A 19,257-nucleotide genomic window follows, 5' to 3' on the forward strand; every position below is an offset into this window, starting at 1 on the left:
GAAGGTTGAAGTGGGAAAATATTATGAAAAGTAATTGGTACAGAAGAGATGCAAAAGTCTTTAGTCTGACAATTTAGATTGGCTTATAGATCACTGCTACTATAAAACCAAAAATCATTATAGTCAAAACAGCAAATATTAAAAGGAAAATAAGATGCCCAAACTGTATACATCTTTCATAGTAATTCCATGGAAGCCATGGTGTGAGGGGGAGACAATACTGGGGGAACATTCACTTTCTGCAATCTGCTAAATTGTGACTAAGCAAGGTAGAAGGTAGCAAAAGTGTGAGTTTTTCTCCTTTCCCCTTTTTATTTCATTTTTTTTTTCTTTCCACTGATTCCATTGTGAATGAAACTAATCTTGTTTTCTTCAGGATTGACCCAGTTTTCTTACTCCCTATTGCAAGGGCACATTCCTTAATCTAGGAGTCTTCAACCTTGGCCCTTTTATGACTTGTGGACTTCAACTCCCTGAGGAATTCTGGGAGTTGAAGTCCACAAGTCATAAAAGGGCCAAGGTTGAAGACCCCTGCTAATCTGTCCCAAGAAAATCCATTTTTGCCTTTTTACTGATACTGGAACTTTGCTGGTAGTTTCAGTCCCAACATCAACATATTCTGCTGGTGGTCATGAGAAGATCTCTCCCTCTCCACAACATCTCAAGCTCCATAATTGCCTTCTGAAGTACCAAAGTATCATATCTTCAATATGGAAATGAGGTTTAAATCAATAGAGTATTTGAGAATGTCATATGGCTTTGAAATCCCAAAATTAACCACTAACAATCATGTGCTGTTTGCCTTTTGTTTATTTATAATGAAAACATTATTTTAAAAAAGATTACTTCCAAGAATGTTCTGATACAGTTCTTTGCTATGCATGTTATTTCTATCTTTATTCCTCTGCAGTCCTTCTGTTACATCTCCAAGACTTTTCTTACACAAAAGGAATTATTGTTGCCTCATGATTTTTGCTCCTCAATCCCCTGCTGTGCTGTTGCCTTTTGGAGAACTGGAGATTAAAACTACAAAGCAAACCTAGCATACTCTCTTAGATATGTTGCCCTAGCAACATTTTATAAAGCAATATTCTGCCACATAGCTTCAGCACCAACGTGACACTCTGGTTATGAAAATGCTAGATGAATCCTTCCCTCAATCCTTCCCAGTATTTTTAGGAGACTCCTCTATGACATGCAGTAAAAGCATAACAAAAGTGTACTTGATAACCAATTGTACAAGTCATTCAAGGTTTAGGAGTTTTCAATCAGTCCTTAAAAGAGTGTGTGAAAATTTAACTTGATGAGTTTTCTCCTGTGTTTTTATCAGAATCCTCTATATTCTTTGAATCCTTTTACAGTAACATTGGACTAACTTACATTATTATCTCTTATGCTCTATTTTGTTAATTTTTGTTATAATGCTGTAAGATAGTATTACAAAGCTGTGGTGCTTGATCTCAGAATATAAAAATGAGTAAAGGTATTGTTAATTCTATATGTTCCATAATGGATGCAGCTGAGAATAGAATACATGTAGTCCTCGATTTGCAACATCAATTGAGCCCAAACTGTCTGTTGCTAAGCAAGACCATTATTAACTGAATTTTGTTCCATTTTGCAACCTTTCTTGCCACAGTTATGAAGTGAATTGCTGCAGTTGTTAAGTTGTTAACAAGGTTGTTAAATGAGTCTGACTTCCCCATTAACTTTGCTTGTTAGAAGGTCTCAAAAGGCAATCACATGATCTGAAGACACTGCAACTGTCATAAATATGAGTCAGTTGCCGAGCATCTGAATTTTGATCACGTGACCATGGGGATTCTGCCACGGTCCTACATGTGAAATACGGTCATAAGGTAGTGCCGTTTCAGTGCCGTTGTAACTTTGAACGGTCACTAAATGAACTGTTGTAAGTTGAGGATTACCTGTATCTCCTTTGTAAGATTGTGGGAAGCCAGTTAATATATTCTGTAACAGATTTCCTAAAAATGGTTAAGATTATTCCAGACATCTCCAAAAATCTTACTTTTGCTGAGTTACTTTATGCCTTCAGAACTCTGAAGGAAGCTTACACCACTTGGAATGGGGCCTAGAAAATTTCATAGTAAGTTTTCTCCTCATTTTACAAGGTTAAGTTCATCCATACAGAAAAACATTTAATAATGCACGAAATATCTTTCAAGAAAAGAAATGTTGATACTTTTTAGTACTAATTCAGTTTACTTTGAAACCATGATTTGGTACTCAATCATTACAAAGTCATAAAGAAATTGAAACTATTTACTTCTTTTAAACCAGGTGTGGGCATGTCCAACTCACGGCCCATGGGCCACAAGTGTCCCCGGACAGCTAGTAATGCAGTCGCACACAATTGTAAATTTCTAACATTATTGTGTGATTTATGTACATTAACTATTTTATATAGGGCCAAAACAATTTCTCTTCACTTAATGTGGCCCATTCAAAGCAAAAGGCTGGACATAACTGTTTAAAAATCTTGTTAAAAGATGAAGATCCTTTCCTTTCCTTCTCTTCCCTTTTTTTTCTAGTTCAGTCACATATTTACGTTTTGTTGTTGTTATAGCTATATTATTTCTCTTTTTCCATCCTCTTTTAAAATTGGCCTTTATTGTATTAAAGATTATCCTCTTTCTTTAAAATAAAGAGGAAACTTTATAAATAAATAAAGTTTATCCCCTTGGGTCTGTATAATATTAAGAATAATAAAAAAACTGAATAGTTTATTAGCCAGTTTAATGAAACAGTGTGTGTGTGTGTGTGTGTAGTAATTTGAATACTACTAATTGGGGCTTAGAGATTAAAATGAGAAGGCTTTCCTTCCATAATTTGGGGGTGGGAAGGGCTTTTGAATGCAATTCAGGTATGGTATGGTAAATCGAATTGAATCGAATCAAATCGAATAGAATAGAATAGAATAGAATAGAATAGAATAGAATAGAATAGATCTGGAAGGGACCTTGGAGGTCTTTTAATCCAGCCCTCTGCTCAAGCAGGAGATCCTATACTACATTTCAGACAAGTGACTTTAGACAAGTGAAAAACTTACACTATGAAATAATATTTTAAAAATAACTTAGAAATATGGTTTGGGAATAGCAATATTATTCTTACAATATTATTCATTTGGAACAACTCATTTCTGAGGAATACATCTGGTTTCGTTCTTGTCCTGTTATTGCTGTGGTTTTGATTAACATCATCAGAATTGTTAACATGAGTCTGGATCAATATATATGATAAAATGTGCAAATTCTTTCAGATTTGAACTGTTTAAAATTTGAATATCCCAGCCCAAGCATGAAACAGTATTCAAATTTAAATGGAATGTTTTGAAATGAAGATTATTCAAATTGGAAACAATTTGCAGACCTTCATGGGGGGCTTACTGTACATCTATTATGGCACTTATTTTTGAAACTGGGTATATTATAACCATGTATAACTACCGTTATAAGTAAAAAAAATTGCAATGAAAGAATCTAAATCTTATCTTCAGGTATACATTAATGGAGTTTGAATTTATTGATTTATAAAATTTATAGGCCGCCCATCTTACTTCAAGGTAACATTCAATGGCTTATAATCATAAAAAAAATAAAACTTTATACATTAAAAACATAAATATGCTCAGGGCTTTTTTTCTCATAGAACGCCCAGAACAGAGTTCTGGAACCTTTTTTGGATGGAACCTTGTAGGGTAGGCAAGATGGGTTGTATGACATGTGTGAGTTCCAGCACCTTTTTTTTTTTTTTTTAGAAAAAAAGCACTGAATAAGTTGATACACAATTTAAAACACTATGGTCCAATTAAAAAGTGGAGAGGGTGGGAGCAGTGGGGGGGGGAGATGAGATCCATTGTTAATCGATTAATCCCCTCCTCCACTGTGATACTCCCCCATTGGAGCCCCAGCTAACTGGCAGAGCCCAGGCCAGGAGTAGGCAACCTTGGCTCTTTTATGACTGGCTCAGGAATTCTGGGAGTTGAAATCCACAAGTCATAAAAGAGCCAAGGTTGCCTACCCCTGGCCCAGGCCTTCAAGCTCTTCAAGAAGTTCAGAATGGCCAGGAAACTAAAAACATCTTATGCTGGGATATTCAACAACAATTTTGATCAAGAGTATAGTGACTGTGAAAAATGAACAGTTATTTTCTATAATTAAAGAATAAATAAAATAATTTCAATGTGTAACTCAGCTTTCTACCCAGAGGGCAGTCACATTTACACACATAACACTGAAAAGCTTATTCTTTATTCTGATGCATATATTTCAAACATTGTTCATACAATACGACATTGCCTCAGAAATTTAAATATGCATGTGTGATATATGTAGTGTTATGAGCTTAATATATGTGATTCAATTTCATTAAAAATGCATTGCCGAAAACATGAACCTTTCTCTAGTTTATTAAATTCAGCTATTTATAAACTGTTTGTTTTTACTAAAGGCCAAATCTGAAACTTCATCATAGCATTGCTGCTCTACAATTGCAGATATCCCAAATCATCCATTATATGCCCTATTTTTTTGTTTTTTCACCTTTGCAGAAAATTCATTACAGGAGATGATTATGACTTTTTACAACTGGCCATATTTTATAAATGAAGTTTAGAACAGCAGAAACATCCCATAAATAACAAATTAAATTATGCAACTTTGAGACTGCCAAAGTTCATCTTGACTATATTTTAGACCACGAATAATTAAATTCCAGATAATTAATTCTATTACGTTCAGCTTAAACCTAGAATAATTTTAATCAAATTAAGAGTTTTTCAAGTAATAGGCAACACTGATCCTATAACGGGCATATGGGAACAGACAGACAGTTTATTTTTGTATTTATTATAATAACATTATTTTTATCATAAAAATAGTAAAATGGAAAGTAATTTAGCAGGAGATAAATTAGAAAAGCAAGAGTTACTATTGCCAGAAAATACAAGCATTTTTATTCCAATTCCCTTCAAAGAATCACAAGTTTCGTAACAGCAAGTAAATGCAGACATTTAAGGCACATATATTTAATTTCCAAAATGCAATTAAAAATCTAGTATGAGGCTGCAGCATCACCTGCTTTTTCTAAGCATTTTCCCCAATTCCACCCAAACCTACTGTATATCTTCAGCTCTGATTACCTTTTTGTTGGAATTCAATTTTATATGCACCAGCTTTGGACTACTAGCGACAATAGCTGTAAGAATAGTTAGCAGGACTCTTTGTCTAAAAAGTTTTGCATATCTATGTAAGATGCCTTCTATTGGGTAGAGAAATATCAGGGTTTTCATCCCTTCTTTCCTCTCTCTGTTCATTTATGTTATTTATTCAGACTCTGACTGTGTGAGACAGGAAGTGCTGCTCACTCCCTTTGCATTTTGGAGGAGAACACACTACATCTTATCTGTTAAAACAGCGGCCCCCTTTTGGGCACCAGGGACCGGTTCTGTTAGACTAGAGAGGTCCACTTCGTCACTGGAATATTCCAGCTACAGAACAAGGTGCATTTTGTAATGCATGTGGTTCTGAAATGGAAAAAATGGGGTAGTTAATTTCTGGATTGCTTACAATAAAATTTATATAAAAAATGAATTTAGAAGGAAATATTCTCGTTTGTTGCTTCCTTCCTCTCCTTGCTGATGTCTTGAATCTTGAGGCTTGTGACTTATAACTCCCCTCTCCCTCCCCATCATCTGCACACTGTTTTTAGGGTTGGAAACTGCCTGACATCCTGTGTAGGCAGAAATTTCAAACTATGTCCTTTTTTATGGAAAAAAAATTTTTTTTTCAACAGGACTCTCCTTTAATGCTGACAGTAGCACCACTACTGAGAAAAATCCCTTGAAAACACTAATGTTGTGACATTTTTGTCAAGATTGTGATTACAGGAATCAAATGTCCTTTCTATTGTAGTTTGATCAATGATTGGATTTGGGTTACAGGATATGATGTATGCTGGAATGTAAATCAATTCCTTCTACAAATGAATGCAGAGGTCTTTTTTTGTCTAGCAGAATTCATATAGTGAAAGTTGCTGTGGTAGCCCTTGTGTTTTTTCCTCATAAGCTTCTGCAGTAATTGGAGCAGGTGGATCTAAAAGTGACCCTTTTCATCCTGGCTTTTTATTTCCAGCAGAGGGTTCCACAGCACAAATTATTAGAGAGCTAAGAAAAGTGAAAGCTCTCTGCAGAGTGATTCACCTTCTCACAGGAATTATTTTATAAGCCCTCCACATTCCTTGGCAATTGGTATTTCTGGACTGGAATTTTTCTAAGGAATTAAGCATGGAATCTTATCCTTGCTATATCGTCTCACAGTGATCAGACATGTTGGTAGATGTTCCTCCATTAGCTTTGAAATGTAATATGAAATGGCCACATTATACCCTTTCCAACTATTAAGCTGCCCAGAGTAATTTGCTACAAGATAGGTGGGAAATAAATTCAATAAATAAATAAATAATCTTTGCAATAAATCTTCTTGGAAGTTACATCTCACCAGTGCTGAGCTGGCTTGTCAAGCTTGTTCAGCAATTGTTGAAAAAGGAATTGTTGTGTAATTACTTATTTTAATACACCAATTTTCCTTTCAGTGGCTATGATATATAATATAGCAGCTGTTACATAGGTGTGCCATGGTTTACCCATTACTGCTGCATTCTGGACCATTTGAAGCTTCCAAATGCTCTTGAAGGACAGTGCCATATAGAACACATTGCAATAGTCTAATATTGAGCTAAGGCATGAGTGAACATAAACAGTGCCTCCTAATCTAGGAATGAGTGCAATTAGCATGTAAGATGTATTTGTGTATTAATTCTTCTGGTTGTGATTTTTACCTGTACATCAGTCAGAAATCAACAATCCAGAAGACCCCAAATATCACTGAAGTTTTATTGGTTGGAATATTAACCCATCCAGAACTGAGAATGGAAAATATGCAGATCCAAGGAGCCTTAAAACTTGTACCCAGTCAGTCCTGCTAGGGTTAAGCCAAAGCCTATTCTTCTGTATCTAGCCCCCCCCCCAAACATTGGGAAAGGACCTTGATAGTATTGTTTGCTTGGCCTGAAGCAGTGATGTTTAATTAAGTATCATCAGTATACTTCATCCCATGCTGCAAGAAGACTGCTTAGGTGACAGTCTAGGTTGGCCAATTTTTATGATTAATTGTGTAACAATCTGACATACCCAACAAAATCAAAACTTCTTGTGGGTGATCCAAAAGACTGATATGGGTGAACTTTTAACATATACTTATATAGCATGCCCCATTTGCAAGCCCTGTTGCATAAAGCAGCTTGTCTTTGGCTGGACTTTGCATCTTGTAGTTTACACTTGTTGGTTTGTTAAACACATCAGACATGAAATTTTACCATGCTTTCATCTAAAATAAATCAGAACTGTTAACATGAACAAAAGGGCCTTTTATTATTGCACATAATCCAGATGAACAGCAAATAAAAGGTCCTGGATAGCATTGCACAAATTATCATAACTTTTGTTTATTTTTAAAACATGTGATTTCAAAAGGTATGTTTCTGGTGACGATACATCTGTCATTTTGAAAGCCCTGAACATTTTAAGAATATCAAACTATGTTTGAAGGCATGCAAATTGAGGTAAACCCGCTCCTGCTCACCCTAGGATGCAAAACTCCACAAGGCTTGTGCACACATTAGTCCCAATCCAGCAGTTCTTTGGGAGAGGTAAGAAGTCCTGTAGGACCTTTCCATTCATCTTAAAAGAGGCCTCTTGTGCATGAATGGAAAAACTCACACCTTCAGGGACTTCCAGATGAGGCTCTGGATTTTTTGTGTCATCTTGTTCAAACTGGTATTTGGAACAAGAAATAAAGATCCTTTGAACAATATTAAAAGTCAGGACTGTAGAAAGAACAGGCATTATTTGAGACCCAAAATGCCATATGTGATTCATTCTCCCTCTTTTGAATTACTCACATTTATTTCTTTGGTGAAGGCTTGTCCTTATTTTAATGTAAACAAAGCAGTTGCTAGCGAATCAGGGGATACCAATGTATGCACAAGCACCAAGAAGCTCCTTCTCTTTAAGGATATATATATATAATAAACATACATGGCAAGGACAGTCAAAAATGTTTTGCACTCCAAATGGGAGCCTGAGCATTTTGCGCTGTAGTCATCAGTCATATTATATTTGAAAAGGACAAATTTCAAAATCAGTTTGCAATTTGGCATGGAGATCCAGCTGTCTAAAGTAAAATAATTTAAAAAACAACAGCCTCTGGACGGATAGTCTGTGGATCCTGCTTTATATATGCCACAGACTGCAAATGTATTTACTTTATCCTTGTCATTATATTGCAGAGAACAAACTATAAGAAAGAAAATAACCACACCATATTTCTGCAAAAGAGAATTCAGAGGTGGATGGGAATAACCCTAACATTTTTCAAAAAGACTCAGTTTTGTGCTTCATGATAAATAAAGGGCATTGACATCTCTCAAAGAAAATCACATTCCCTGTTGTAAAGCTGCTGGCATACTGAACTGTACACCTAGCAAGCCAGGAAAGAGGCTGTCAGATTTCAAAAGCAAATAACCTGGTTATATTTAAGGGAATATATTTAGAAGAAAAGGAAATGTAACAATAAAAGCCTCAAAACTGCCTATATTGCTATTATTTCATGTTTGAAGGACAAGATAATTTTGAGCAATTTTCTGAGCAGTGTTGCCATACCTCATTCGTTGGTAGAAATCTTGTTTTTCTTCTCCTTCAACGCAAAATATTTATTAAACAAGCTGTAAGGAACAGCACTCTTGTCTTCCAAATTCATTTTCAGCAATTCATGAGTTGTAAGCCATCTGTTTTAAAAACACGGGCCCTCAGTGTACCTACTGCACTTAAAAGCCTATCACCTTTTGGCACCTACAATTACAGTCTTTTATACAGTAACCTATTAATTTTCCTCTCTATTTTACTTGGGCACATTTAACCCACTGCTGCAATTCCAAGGACTGTCACTATATAACAAATCATAGTCAGTTTTAAAGAAGGCATTTTTTAAAAAGCTTTGGAAATTGACACAAAAATCCTTGTTTCCCCCCCCCCCAAAGAAAGTTGGGAAAGGGAACATCCACACACTTTAAGGACAGATTCACATATTGAAATTTCAATGACAAGCTATTGTGCATCTGAATAATGACCGAAAAGGACAGAGTGTAAAATGGATCTTGCCACAGGTCTAATTTTAGGATGGGAAGGGGATAAACAAAGCCAGCAACAAAAATACTCAAGGCACTGTATAATTATTAAATGAGCACAGATTTCATCTACCAACATTTATAGCAAACCACATTAAAATGCAGCCTATAGTTAGTAAGCTAAATAAGTTTCATGGTATTTAATTGCTGCTAATCAGCATGGCAAAAATAATTGCTTACAGTAAGACCAGATTTCAGCATCTGTGCACTGAAATCCATAAAAGGTAGGATTTATTTTCATTGTTTTTTAAACTGTGGCTTTTCTTATGTCCTAGAATAGGATCTGCTATTCAGGAAAAAAGCTTCACTCATTTTAGAAGATAGACTTCTTAAATAGAATTAGGAAGAAGTGAAACCACTGATTTTTCCTAACACTGGATTCATTTTGGTTTGCATAGGGAAACTATACCCAGAATTAATTAGGGGACATGCTGCAAATTGATTATCAAGAAGATTGCTTGCCCATATTTCACTCTTGTGCCACCTCTCCATCCACTCGTTTCTGGATCCTTGGCTTTGCTGGCTGATGCTCCATTTTTGCTGCTAGTTCTATGATGTGTGCAGTTTATTCTGGAAGCTTTGCGACACTTGTGGTTGGGAGAGTCTTCTTTTCTTTAAAACCTCCAACTTCTTTGGTGAACTTCTTTCAAGCTTTTGCTTTGAGAGGATATTCAATTGGGCTAATTTCCAAAGAAAATAGCTCCAAGTATGACTGACCAAAAAAACCATTTAGGCTTATACACAATATAGACAAGTTGGTATAGCAGCTCCTCAGAGTCTCTCAACTGCTACTGGCCCAGGACAAGTGCTAAGGAAGGAGAACATCTAAATGGAAACTTTTAGAAGAAAAGAAAGAGCTACCAGCCTGGTCCTCTCCCACCACTGCCAGCTAGCCAAATTAAAACAAAGCTGTGTAAAGTATGAATAAAGAAATGTGGGGAATGATACACCAAAGGCATAAAAGAAGCTGCAAAAGCCCGCTAGACATTTAGATATTTAAATAGATCCAACTGAAGTAGTTCTTCATTATAAGATGCTTTGTTCCACTTCTATATTAGCTAAGAAAGTGGGTGAAAAGTTCTTCATATCCAAATCCTAAACTCAATTCAAGGTTGAAAAAGTTTGAGAAGAAATAAGTGTGTTGCTTTGCTAGTGGAGAGAAGCATCAAATTGGACAGTGGGGGAAAGGGAAAAACTGAATGCCCAAACATCTTGGCTCTCCTAATGGAGCTAAAAGAAAAAAAAGAACAAAAAGCTACAGCTTCTAGAATGCAGAATATAGGATTGGGGAGAGAGGGAGGTGTCCTTTACAAGACAGGAAGACGTTTAAGTTCTAGTTTCTAAACCTTTCCTACTGGCTGTACCTTTTTTGATTAAGACCATATTACTGATTTTAGCAAACTATTTTTTTTCATGGAACTTGGATAATTGCTCAAAATACAATAAGGGCCTTGCAATGAATGCCCTCCACCCACCCCCAGCAATTTTCAGCACATCCTCAGAGTTAATCATGATTCAGAGCTGCAGCACAATTTAGAAATACAGGAATTGGAAGATTTGTACCACCAAGTCTGATGTTTTCACAGTGAAATTCAAAGAAAAGACTTTTTAGTTTGTGTTTCCATTCCACAATTAAGTTGCATCCTTGTTTTTTCAACAAGTGGCAGTGCAGTTCATCAAAATTATAAATCTTCAAGCAACACAGACTCAAAACAAAAGGAAGAATAAAAGGAGTTGTAAAATTCGAGATCTCTTCCTGGTACGGTTGGAGCAAAATAGTTTGACAGAAGCATTGCATAAAAGTTCGTGACCACAGTACCCTCCCTGGGTGCTTCTGTGCTTCTTCCTTTTAACATAGCTCTGAATGGCTGATGTTATCTCTGACCAGGATTGTTGTCTAGACCAGCATAAACTTCTGTGAAGATATAATTTTTTTAAAAATTAGGAAGGTAACCAAATTTATAATTTTTTAAAAAATTCAACATCTGTGATACTCCCCTAGGAAAATGTTAACTGGAGAAAGTTCCATAAGTAAGATAGGCTTTCCATAAGGATGAAAAACTAATAGCTAATATTCTGATTTATTATCTCTGCATTTAAACAAACCCTATCACTGGAAAATCAACAATGTTGTTCCTATTCCATCCCCCATGCTTGTCTTTTATTTCCCACATTCTTACTTATTTTTGCCTGGTAAATAATTTGATGGTATCAGCAGCCATCCTGTGGTAGGAAATAAAATAGATCATGTACAATAAAAAACAGAAGACTGTGTCAGTAGATACTCTGCAGTTTAAAAAATGCAATGTTTCTATGACTCCCATACCTAATCCACAGAATGAATTTGCCTGAACAACACACACTGAATAGGAGTTGTTGGGGAGAAGCTCTCAGCGAGGGGAAGACCACACCGATATATGAATTAGCTTTGATCTTTCCAATGTTTCTCTCTTCTCTCATTTATCTTTATTTCCATTTAACTTATTAAAAAAAACCCACAATGGTCTGAAGACAATTCCATCAGGTTCAGTTAGAATATTGTTAAAAACAAACAGCCCACTCTCCCTCTCTGACAGAAGTCAAATGGTACAAAATGTGGCCAACTTTTCTTTTTGACTTTTCCTATCAAATTCTGTACCAGTCTCCATAGACCAGGGGTAGGCAACCTTGGTTCTTTTATGACTCGTGGACTTCAACTCCCAAAATTCCTGAGCCAGCATAGCTTCTTTGCATAGCTGGCTCAGAAATTCTGGGAGTTGAAGTCCACGAGTCATAAAAGAGCCAAGGTTGCCTACCCCTGCCATAGACAGACACAATGATCATAGGAGTCAGGTATGTGGAGGAAGAATCAGTCAATGGTGGAGGCCAAGAGAACAAGGAGGAAGTCTGATGGATGACTGGAAGTATAGCAAATTGAGGAGGTGATGAAGGGGAAAGAGGAAAAAAGAGGGCATGCAAAACAAAAGTGAGAAAAGGAACAGAGAATGGAAAAGAAGAAAAATATGAAGCTGAAGGAGAATTTAAAAATGAAAATTATCACGGGAGGACAGTATATACAGTATAAAGAATGATAGAGAGGTAATATGAAGAGAAATTAAAATGGATGAAGAGGGCTCAAATGGAGTAATTAATAGATCTTGGAGAAGAGAGCTGAGATAATTATTTCTGCTTTAATTTGCTGGTTTTGTTGTATTTTAACTGGAGTTTTATCTCATTTTTATTACTGTTGTTATGTATAGCTTTTTTATATTTTAAAAGTCTATGTTGTGAACCAACTAGAATTACTATAATTATGACACCTGTTTTTTTGCATCCAACAAATATTCTAAATTTAGAGAAAATGCATAAAACAGAGCTCTGTGCCATTTAAGAATTATTTTAAGTCCCAGACATTGCTTTGACACATAACGAGATGATCCAGGTTTTGAGTTTAAAAAAATGACTAGTGGGAAGTATCAGTGAATATTCTTATTGGAAACTATTCTCATTGAACTGAATGGAGGTTGAACTGGAATAAACATAAGATACTTGTACTGCATAAATTCTTTTCTTTGCAATGCTTTTTATAACAATAACTATAACAATTAAAAAATAAGTCACCCAGAATCACTTGACAGTGAGATAGGTGGCATATATGTTTAATAAACAAATGAACAAATAATAAACAAATTAAATAAGAAATAAGAGTTCTGCCCAGAATAAGTAACTAAATAGCAAATGTATTCATGTATAAAAGACCGCTTTAGCTATCCCAGTAATAGGAAAGAAGGGCAATAAAAATATTTCACCTTAAATCACAGCAAGGGTTTTGTATTTATTTAAATCATTTTAAGAGCCCCCCCATCATATAACCAACCTTGGGCGGGTCCCAATAAGAGTTGTCACTCTTCTTTATTTATTAAACAAATTTATATGATTGCTCAATTCACATGTGGTGATTTGGGCAGCTTACAACATTAAAAATCCACAAAACTCCTAACCACCACCACTACCCCACCACCATTACCATCCCAATAATCCCCTAAAATCTCTAACTTCCACCCCACCCAAAAGACTCTTACCTTGTTTCAGTATCTCATCATGTCAGAAAATGTACAAATAAGATAGACAGGCCAATGTTCAATAAAATGACCATGCAGATGATTATTGTGTTAGGTCCCTAAGAGGGAAAAATTCAAGAGCATTATATTAAATATCTATTATGGTTTAAAACTAAATCTTAGATTGAAGATATCCTCAAAATATGAAACAATCATAATAGAAAATAGACTATCCATCTATATGCACAATGATCCTGCTGAATTATAACCTCCAAGCCTAGGAAGTACATCCAGTTGTGAGAGGTGCTGGGAGTTATAGTTCACCAACATTTAGAGCAACACATATTGCTGCCTACCACACATAAATTAGATTTTGTAAGAATAAGAACCTTACATAACACCCTTCCTCTAGAGCAGCAAGGATTACTTTTAATTTCAATTTTATATATTAACTGTAACTTTTAATGATAATAGAACCACAGATTATGAAGATTTCTGCTTTTCACTATTAAACATACAAACCACACTCCATATTGTATGTTCATTTTTTGCACATCTAAAATAAAAGTAGAAGCAATGGATCGTGCAATTCTAGAATACTGGGAAAGATGGGAAACTTCTCCAAATTCCAGAGATATAAGCCAGAGTATAAAGCAGGAAGAGAGGCAGTTTGGTGTAATGATTGGTGCCAAGTTAGAATCTGGGAGACTGTGAGTTCTAGTCCTGCTTTAGACACAAAGCCAGTTGGGAATCTGTGGACCAGTCCCTCTCTCTCAGCTGTATGGAGGAGGCAATCGCAAACCACTTCTGAAATCTTGGCAAAAAAACCTGCAGGGATTTGTCCAGGGAGTTGCCAGGAATTAAGATTGACTTGAAGAATACCCCTCTCCCCCAAAAGAGGAATTAAGAAAAGATATCTCCAAAGAAGGAAATGGCAAGTGACTTCCAAGAGCACTGCATGGACAGAACTAAGAAACTGGCTGGAATTAAACTTGATTCAAAGGAAATTTTATACTCCTTCTGGCCATATACAGAAGAGTAGCATATTTAGACTATTCATTTATCTACCAATTAGATAATGAACATGTGGTCTGACTAGTGAAATTTGTGTTTTGCTTTATTTTAAACTGCTACCTATCATTTCAGACTCCTCTCTGGTGGATTTGTTAATACATGTTCTGAACTGGAACATATTTAATTTAGTCTAAATAGCCTGGGGAGTTTTTTTTCCCATGTTGCTTACCTGGCTTTTAAGGGAAAAATCGGTGTAATGCATGCTTAAGTTGTTGGAAGTAAGTTGCTACATAAACCTATTGGGCAATACTCAATACTTGATCAATACCTCCTAGCCTAAGTTCTCCTACTTGATGGGATATGTTTGGAAGAAGGAGCATTATGAGCTCCTGAAGAATATAAATCTAAATAACCATCATCATGCTCTTCATTGACACAACTAGTAAATTTGAATCTGCAAACATTTTCATGGGCAAATTTTCCAGCAAATCATAAATATAGTACTTTGAATACTTTTTTCCCCTAGAAATCAGATGTTGAGCAGGAATTTGTTGTTGTGTAATTGTTATTAAACATCATTTTATGCTCATATATACAGTAACCTAGCAGCATAAAACAGCTGTAAATTTTTGCAACTTCCTTTTAAGAAAACTAAATTTTGCACCTGTCTAGTATTTAGGATTTTCTTAGAACTTACAGTATTTATTAGCAAACAGTATCTAATGAGAATAACCTCTTTAAGATAAAGTGCTAATGGCTTCATTCTCAGTTGTACTAGTTTCATAAAACTCAAGTCATACTGAAATACTGGACTTTTGAATTTTTTTTTTTACCAAGATCAACTTATCAATTTTTTACCTAAGCAAGATGGGTGGCATACAGGTTAATAAATAAATAAAGTGCAGTTTTTCAAAGAAGTAGTACAAAATGTTCATGTACTAACCTATTTTCCCACAAACCACAAGTGGAAAATTTAGAAAATGGCCAACATATTATTGCTTCTCTCTCCCTAATCACATCTGTTGAATGAACAACTCTCCCTACTATGAAAACAAAACCAATTTACCTCTTCTTGTTCTACCACCTCTTTTGTGGCTGCTTCTGGTGGAGAAACTTTTTTCACCACAGCCTTGGGCTCAGTTTTAGCTATTATCTTGACTTCAGGCTTGGTTTCACTCACAGCTTCTACTTTTTCTACTTTAGGCTCAGGTGGATGTTGTTTGGGCTCAAGCTTAGATTCCGTCTTGATTATTTTTTTCTCTTTATGACCTGGTTCATGTTGGGTGACAGGTGTACTTTCCCTCTTTTCTGGCTCCGATTTGTGATCCACTGCTTTCACATCAGCTTCTGGCTCTGGGGACCTTGACTTGGTAGGAAACGTGGAGTCTGAGAATGGGTCTTCTTCATTATCCATTGGGGGAGTAACTGGAGAGGTCCGCACAGCATAACCGTGATAGCCTTCAAATAATTTAACTTCACCTTCTTTCTGTATCCTTTCAAGAGGCTTGATCTCCATCCTATCGGTAGCAATCTTCATATGGCTGGGATGACTGGCGCTATGAGAAGCAGGTCTGATATTACTTCCTGACTTCTCCACTGGTGCCAGTGGAGCACTAGAAGATGTATTGGGCCTACTTCCTGTATAATTTCCATTCTTGCTATGATCTCCATTCCAGTTCCCAGGGCTGAGAAAACCATCTTTCTGTGAACCCTGCTTAGCACGCTTGGCCTCAGGTGGTGTGCCCGATGGCGATGGAGTTGGAGCTGGACTCTCCTTAGGTTTCATGAACTCCTGCTCATCAGTTTGAGGACTTTCTGGAGGTGTTGCTGGAGATGTCTCTTCAACAGGGGGTGTTTCTTCTATATTCTCAACATTTTCCTCATTTTCCATGAGTTCCTGGAGTAGCTTCCTCTTCAGATATTCAGGGCCTAAGAAGGAAAAGAAATTCCAAGCATTATCAAAAGGTCATTTAATATCTCCCACACTTGTAAGTTTGTGGCTGATAGTTAGTCAAGTTTAACCTTGCCACCTCTAGACCTATGAATCGGAAACTCATCCCATCATGAAGTGGGTTAATTAAAGGAAGGCTGACTCATCATTTTATCATGCTGTGCCAAGGAGAAATAGGGTAGATTAAGTCAACCTGCTGTCATTCAATGAGACATTGTTTAAATTATTTTTATATCACTAACTTCATATAGCTTCCCGGAGACCTGCAACCAATATAAAAACCACACAATCACAAGAAACAATGCCATCTCTAGAGACAAAAACCTGGTAATGAAAATGACTTTTTCATTTAACTTAGAATACTGTAACCTGTAACCCTGTCTAAACAAACAAACAAACAAACATTTTCAATAATCCAATATTCTATGGAAGAGCACAGTCTCTATTACTCTCATACCCAACACTCCTCTCCCCCCCCCCAGCAAAAGAAAACAAATTTTAAAAACCCACAGCACACCAGAGGACCACTATGTGTGCTGGAAAGAGGGAAAGAAACTTATGAGCTTTTTTTTAACAAGAAGATGAAATCCATTGAAAAGTAAGACTCTCTTTCCTAATCTCTACTCAGAAAGCAATTGGTATGCCAGAATCTTAGAATCAAGTCTCTATTAAATTTATTAATTGTTATAATGACTGCTTGGTAGTGGAGTACCACCCTTTATTAGAACTCTTTTCATTCCATTTCCTTATAGCAAATACTAGAAAAGCAGAAGCCTAATGCTGCTGCCATGTAATGATCATCCAGGGTTTACAGCCCAGATATGGTAGCCCTACTAGTAAAGCTCTGCCTAGCTGTTTATCTGCACATAGAGATATATCACTTGTGCATCTTCTCAGGGATATAACCTCTATATCAGTGGTTCTCAACCTTTTTAATGTCGTGACCCCCAACTGGTTGTAAGTCGAGGACTACCCAATCGGTCGTAAGTTGAGGACTTTCCCTGCCCAGGAGTGCCACGCATGCGTGGTGCCACCCCCTGCACCAGCCAAGGCATAGCTGGCAAGCGGCAGAGATGGCACAGGCCGACCACCGGCTGGGCCACCAGCTGGCCCAGCCCAAGGGAGGTAAGGCACCCGCCGGGCCCCACCCGCGCCAGCAACCCTCCCTGCACCCGCCGGCCTCCCACCTCCCACCCCTGGCCCTCTTTTACTTACATTTTTAGTAGTTGCTCAGCAGGGAGGGGTGGAAACTTCCAGACAGTTCACCTTCGCTGCAGACAACTTGCAGCACCGTTTGCAGAATGGGACTTTTGGCGGGCTCAGCAGGCAGAGACAGCCTGGACAATTCCTATTGGCTTTTGAAAGCCAATAGAATTAGATTCTATTCAAGTGAGTCTATTCTATTGGCTTTCAAAAGCTAATAGAATAAAAGGGAGTAGCATAGCTAAGGAAAAGGGGGAAAAAATGGCAGACTGCGTTGTTTGGCGACCCCCGTGAAATGGTCGTTCGACCCCAAATGGGGTCCTGACCCACAGGTTGAGAACCACTGCTCTATATAAAGATTGGATGGAAAAAAGAAAAAGAAATTTGTCCTTAATGTAAAGTGAGCTCTCAGATAGGCGCATTGCTTACTAATAAGATCATCCACCTGTGACATCAAGATCTTGTTGGAAGCACTAGAGAAGTTGACCTGACTTAGTTAAAGAAGGTGACTTCTGGGTTCAGGTTGCACTCTGTCTTCATCTCATTGCATGCCCCGTATCATTGCCACGGGTTTCATTATTATTTATAGGCTAGTCAAAATCAGTCTGGTTTTCTCTACTACTCCTATGGCCTTCCCCCACAACTTTGAACATGCCTTTAATGTGAACCAAATAATTAGTTTTAATCAGCAAGATAAAATTTATGACTATAACTAAGATAGCAGGAAGCTTCTTATCTTAAACCAAGCTCAGAAAATCTTCACAGTTAACTTTTAAATTTACAAATGTAAATTCTACACCAGTTCAATCATCTTTTATGTGTGCATTTCTTCCAATATTCAGATACTCTTAAGTAACATTTATAACTTGCAGAGTTAATGTATCAGAGATTGAATAATAGTTTTACATCTGTTTTATAATTTACATCTAAATTGCTTTCAATTTTATAAATTATAGCTGAATATGAATTACAATAAATGTTTCCTATCCTAGTTCAGAATGTCATAGATTTTATAAAATCCCTGCATAAACTGGTATAAATAACAGAAAATGTAGATACAATATCTTCTCCTGAAATTCCTCTTCAATTGTAATAGTATATATTTTATTTATGTCAATAAATAAGTACTATCAATTGAAAACTTTAGAACAGAATAGTTGCATTTGGAGAATCTTTTCTCATCTATTTAAACCAAGATATAAACAATCAAATATATTAAAACTTCAAACAATGCTTTAAATACCATATGTAGTTAGATTGGAACCATTTAGGCATAACCAGATAAAACCTGAATCTATGGTTAATATATCCCATTTTTATTTTTCAATTCATATAAAGAAAGGACTAGAGTGCATCCAAGATTCGTTGCCTTACTAAGTTGATACATGATTGCCTGAATGTGGTCAAAGCTGTAATTTTGCTCATTTGTATGAAGATAATTTATCTATCAGTCTGGCCCACTGAAATTACATAGCAAACACTATTGTTATATAAATGTTGCACTATTATACCCTTTTAAAAAACAATACAGCTGTAACAAAAAAAGGAAACAGAATGTAAGTCCAAAATATCAAAATACAAAAGTTAAAAAATAATATATCACAACTGCATCTCCACCCCTCCCCCAAGTTTGCCATAGTGGCTAAGGAACCTACATTCTTTCTCACTACTTGAAAAAAACCCAGAGTTAATTATTACTCAATGCATTAAGGGCAACACTTTTAGATTATGCTCCAATTAAAAATAGGAAGGAAGGAAGGAAGGAAGGAAGGAAGGAAGGAA

At 36.4% G+C, this 19,257-nt stretch overlaps 1 protein-coding gene across 1 annotated transcript in view; it reads right to left on the minus strand.

Moving 5' to 3' along the window:
* Nucleotides 1–4,258: 4,258 nt before the first annotated feature.
* JPH2 (junctophilin 2) overlaps nt 4,259–19,257 on the minus strand; it is a 77,585-nt gene continuing 62,586 nt past the window's right edge. The window contains exons 4-6 of the mRNA XM_039351274.1: nt 15,388–16,250; nt 13,329–13,426; nt 4,259–11,182 (exon numbers count right to left, since the gene is read on the minus strand). Coding sequence (XP_039207208.1) covers nt 13,346–13,426; nt 15,388–16,250 — 944 coding nt within the window. The 3' untranslated portion in view covers nt 4,259–11,182; nt 13,329–13,345. The remainder of the gene's footprint in view (nt 11,183–13,328; nt 13,427–15,387; nt 16,251–19,257) is intronic.

The sequence above is a fragment of the Crotalus tigris genome, unplaced genomic scaffold, assembly GCF_016545835.1.
Source record: "Crotalus tigris isolate CLP2741 ecotype Arizona unplaced genomic scaffold, ASM1654583v1 scf7180000018371.15429387391:27106975, whole genome shotgun sequence".
Taxonomy (NCBI): domain Eukaryota; kingdom Metazoa; phylum Chordata; class Lepidosauria; order Squamata; family Viperidae; genus Crotalus; species Crotalus tigris.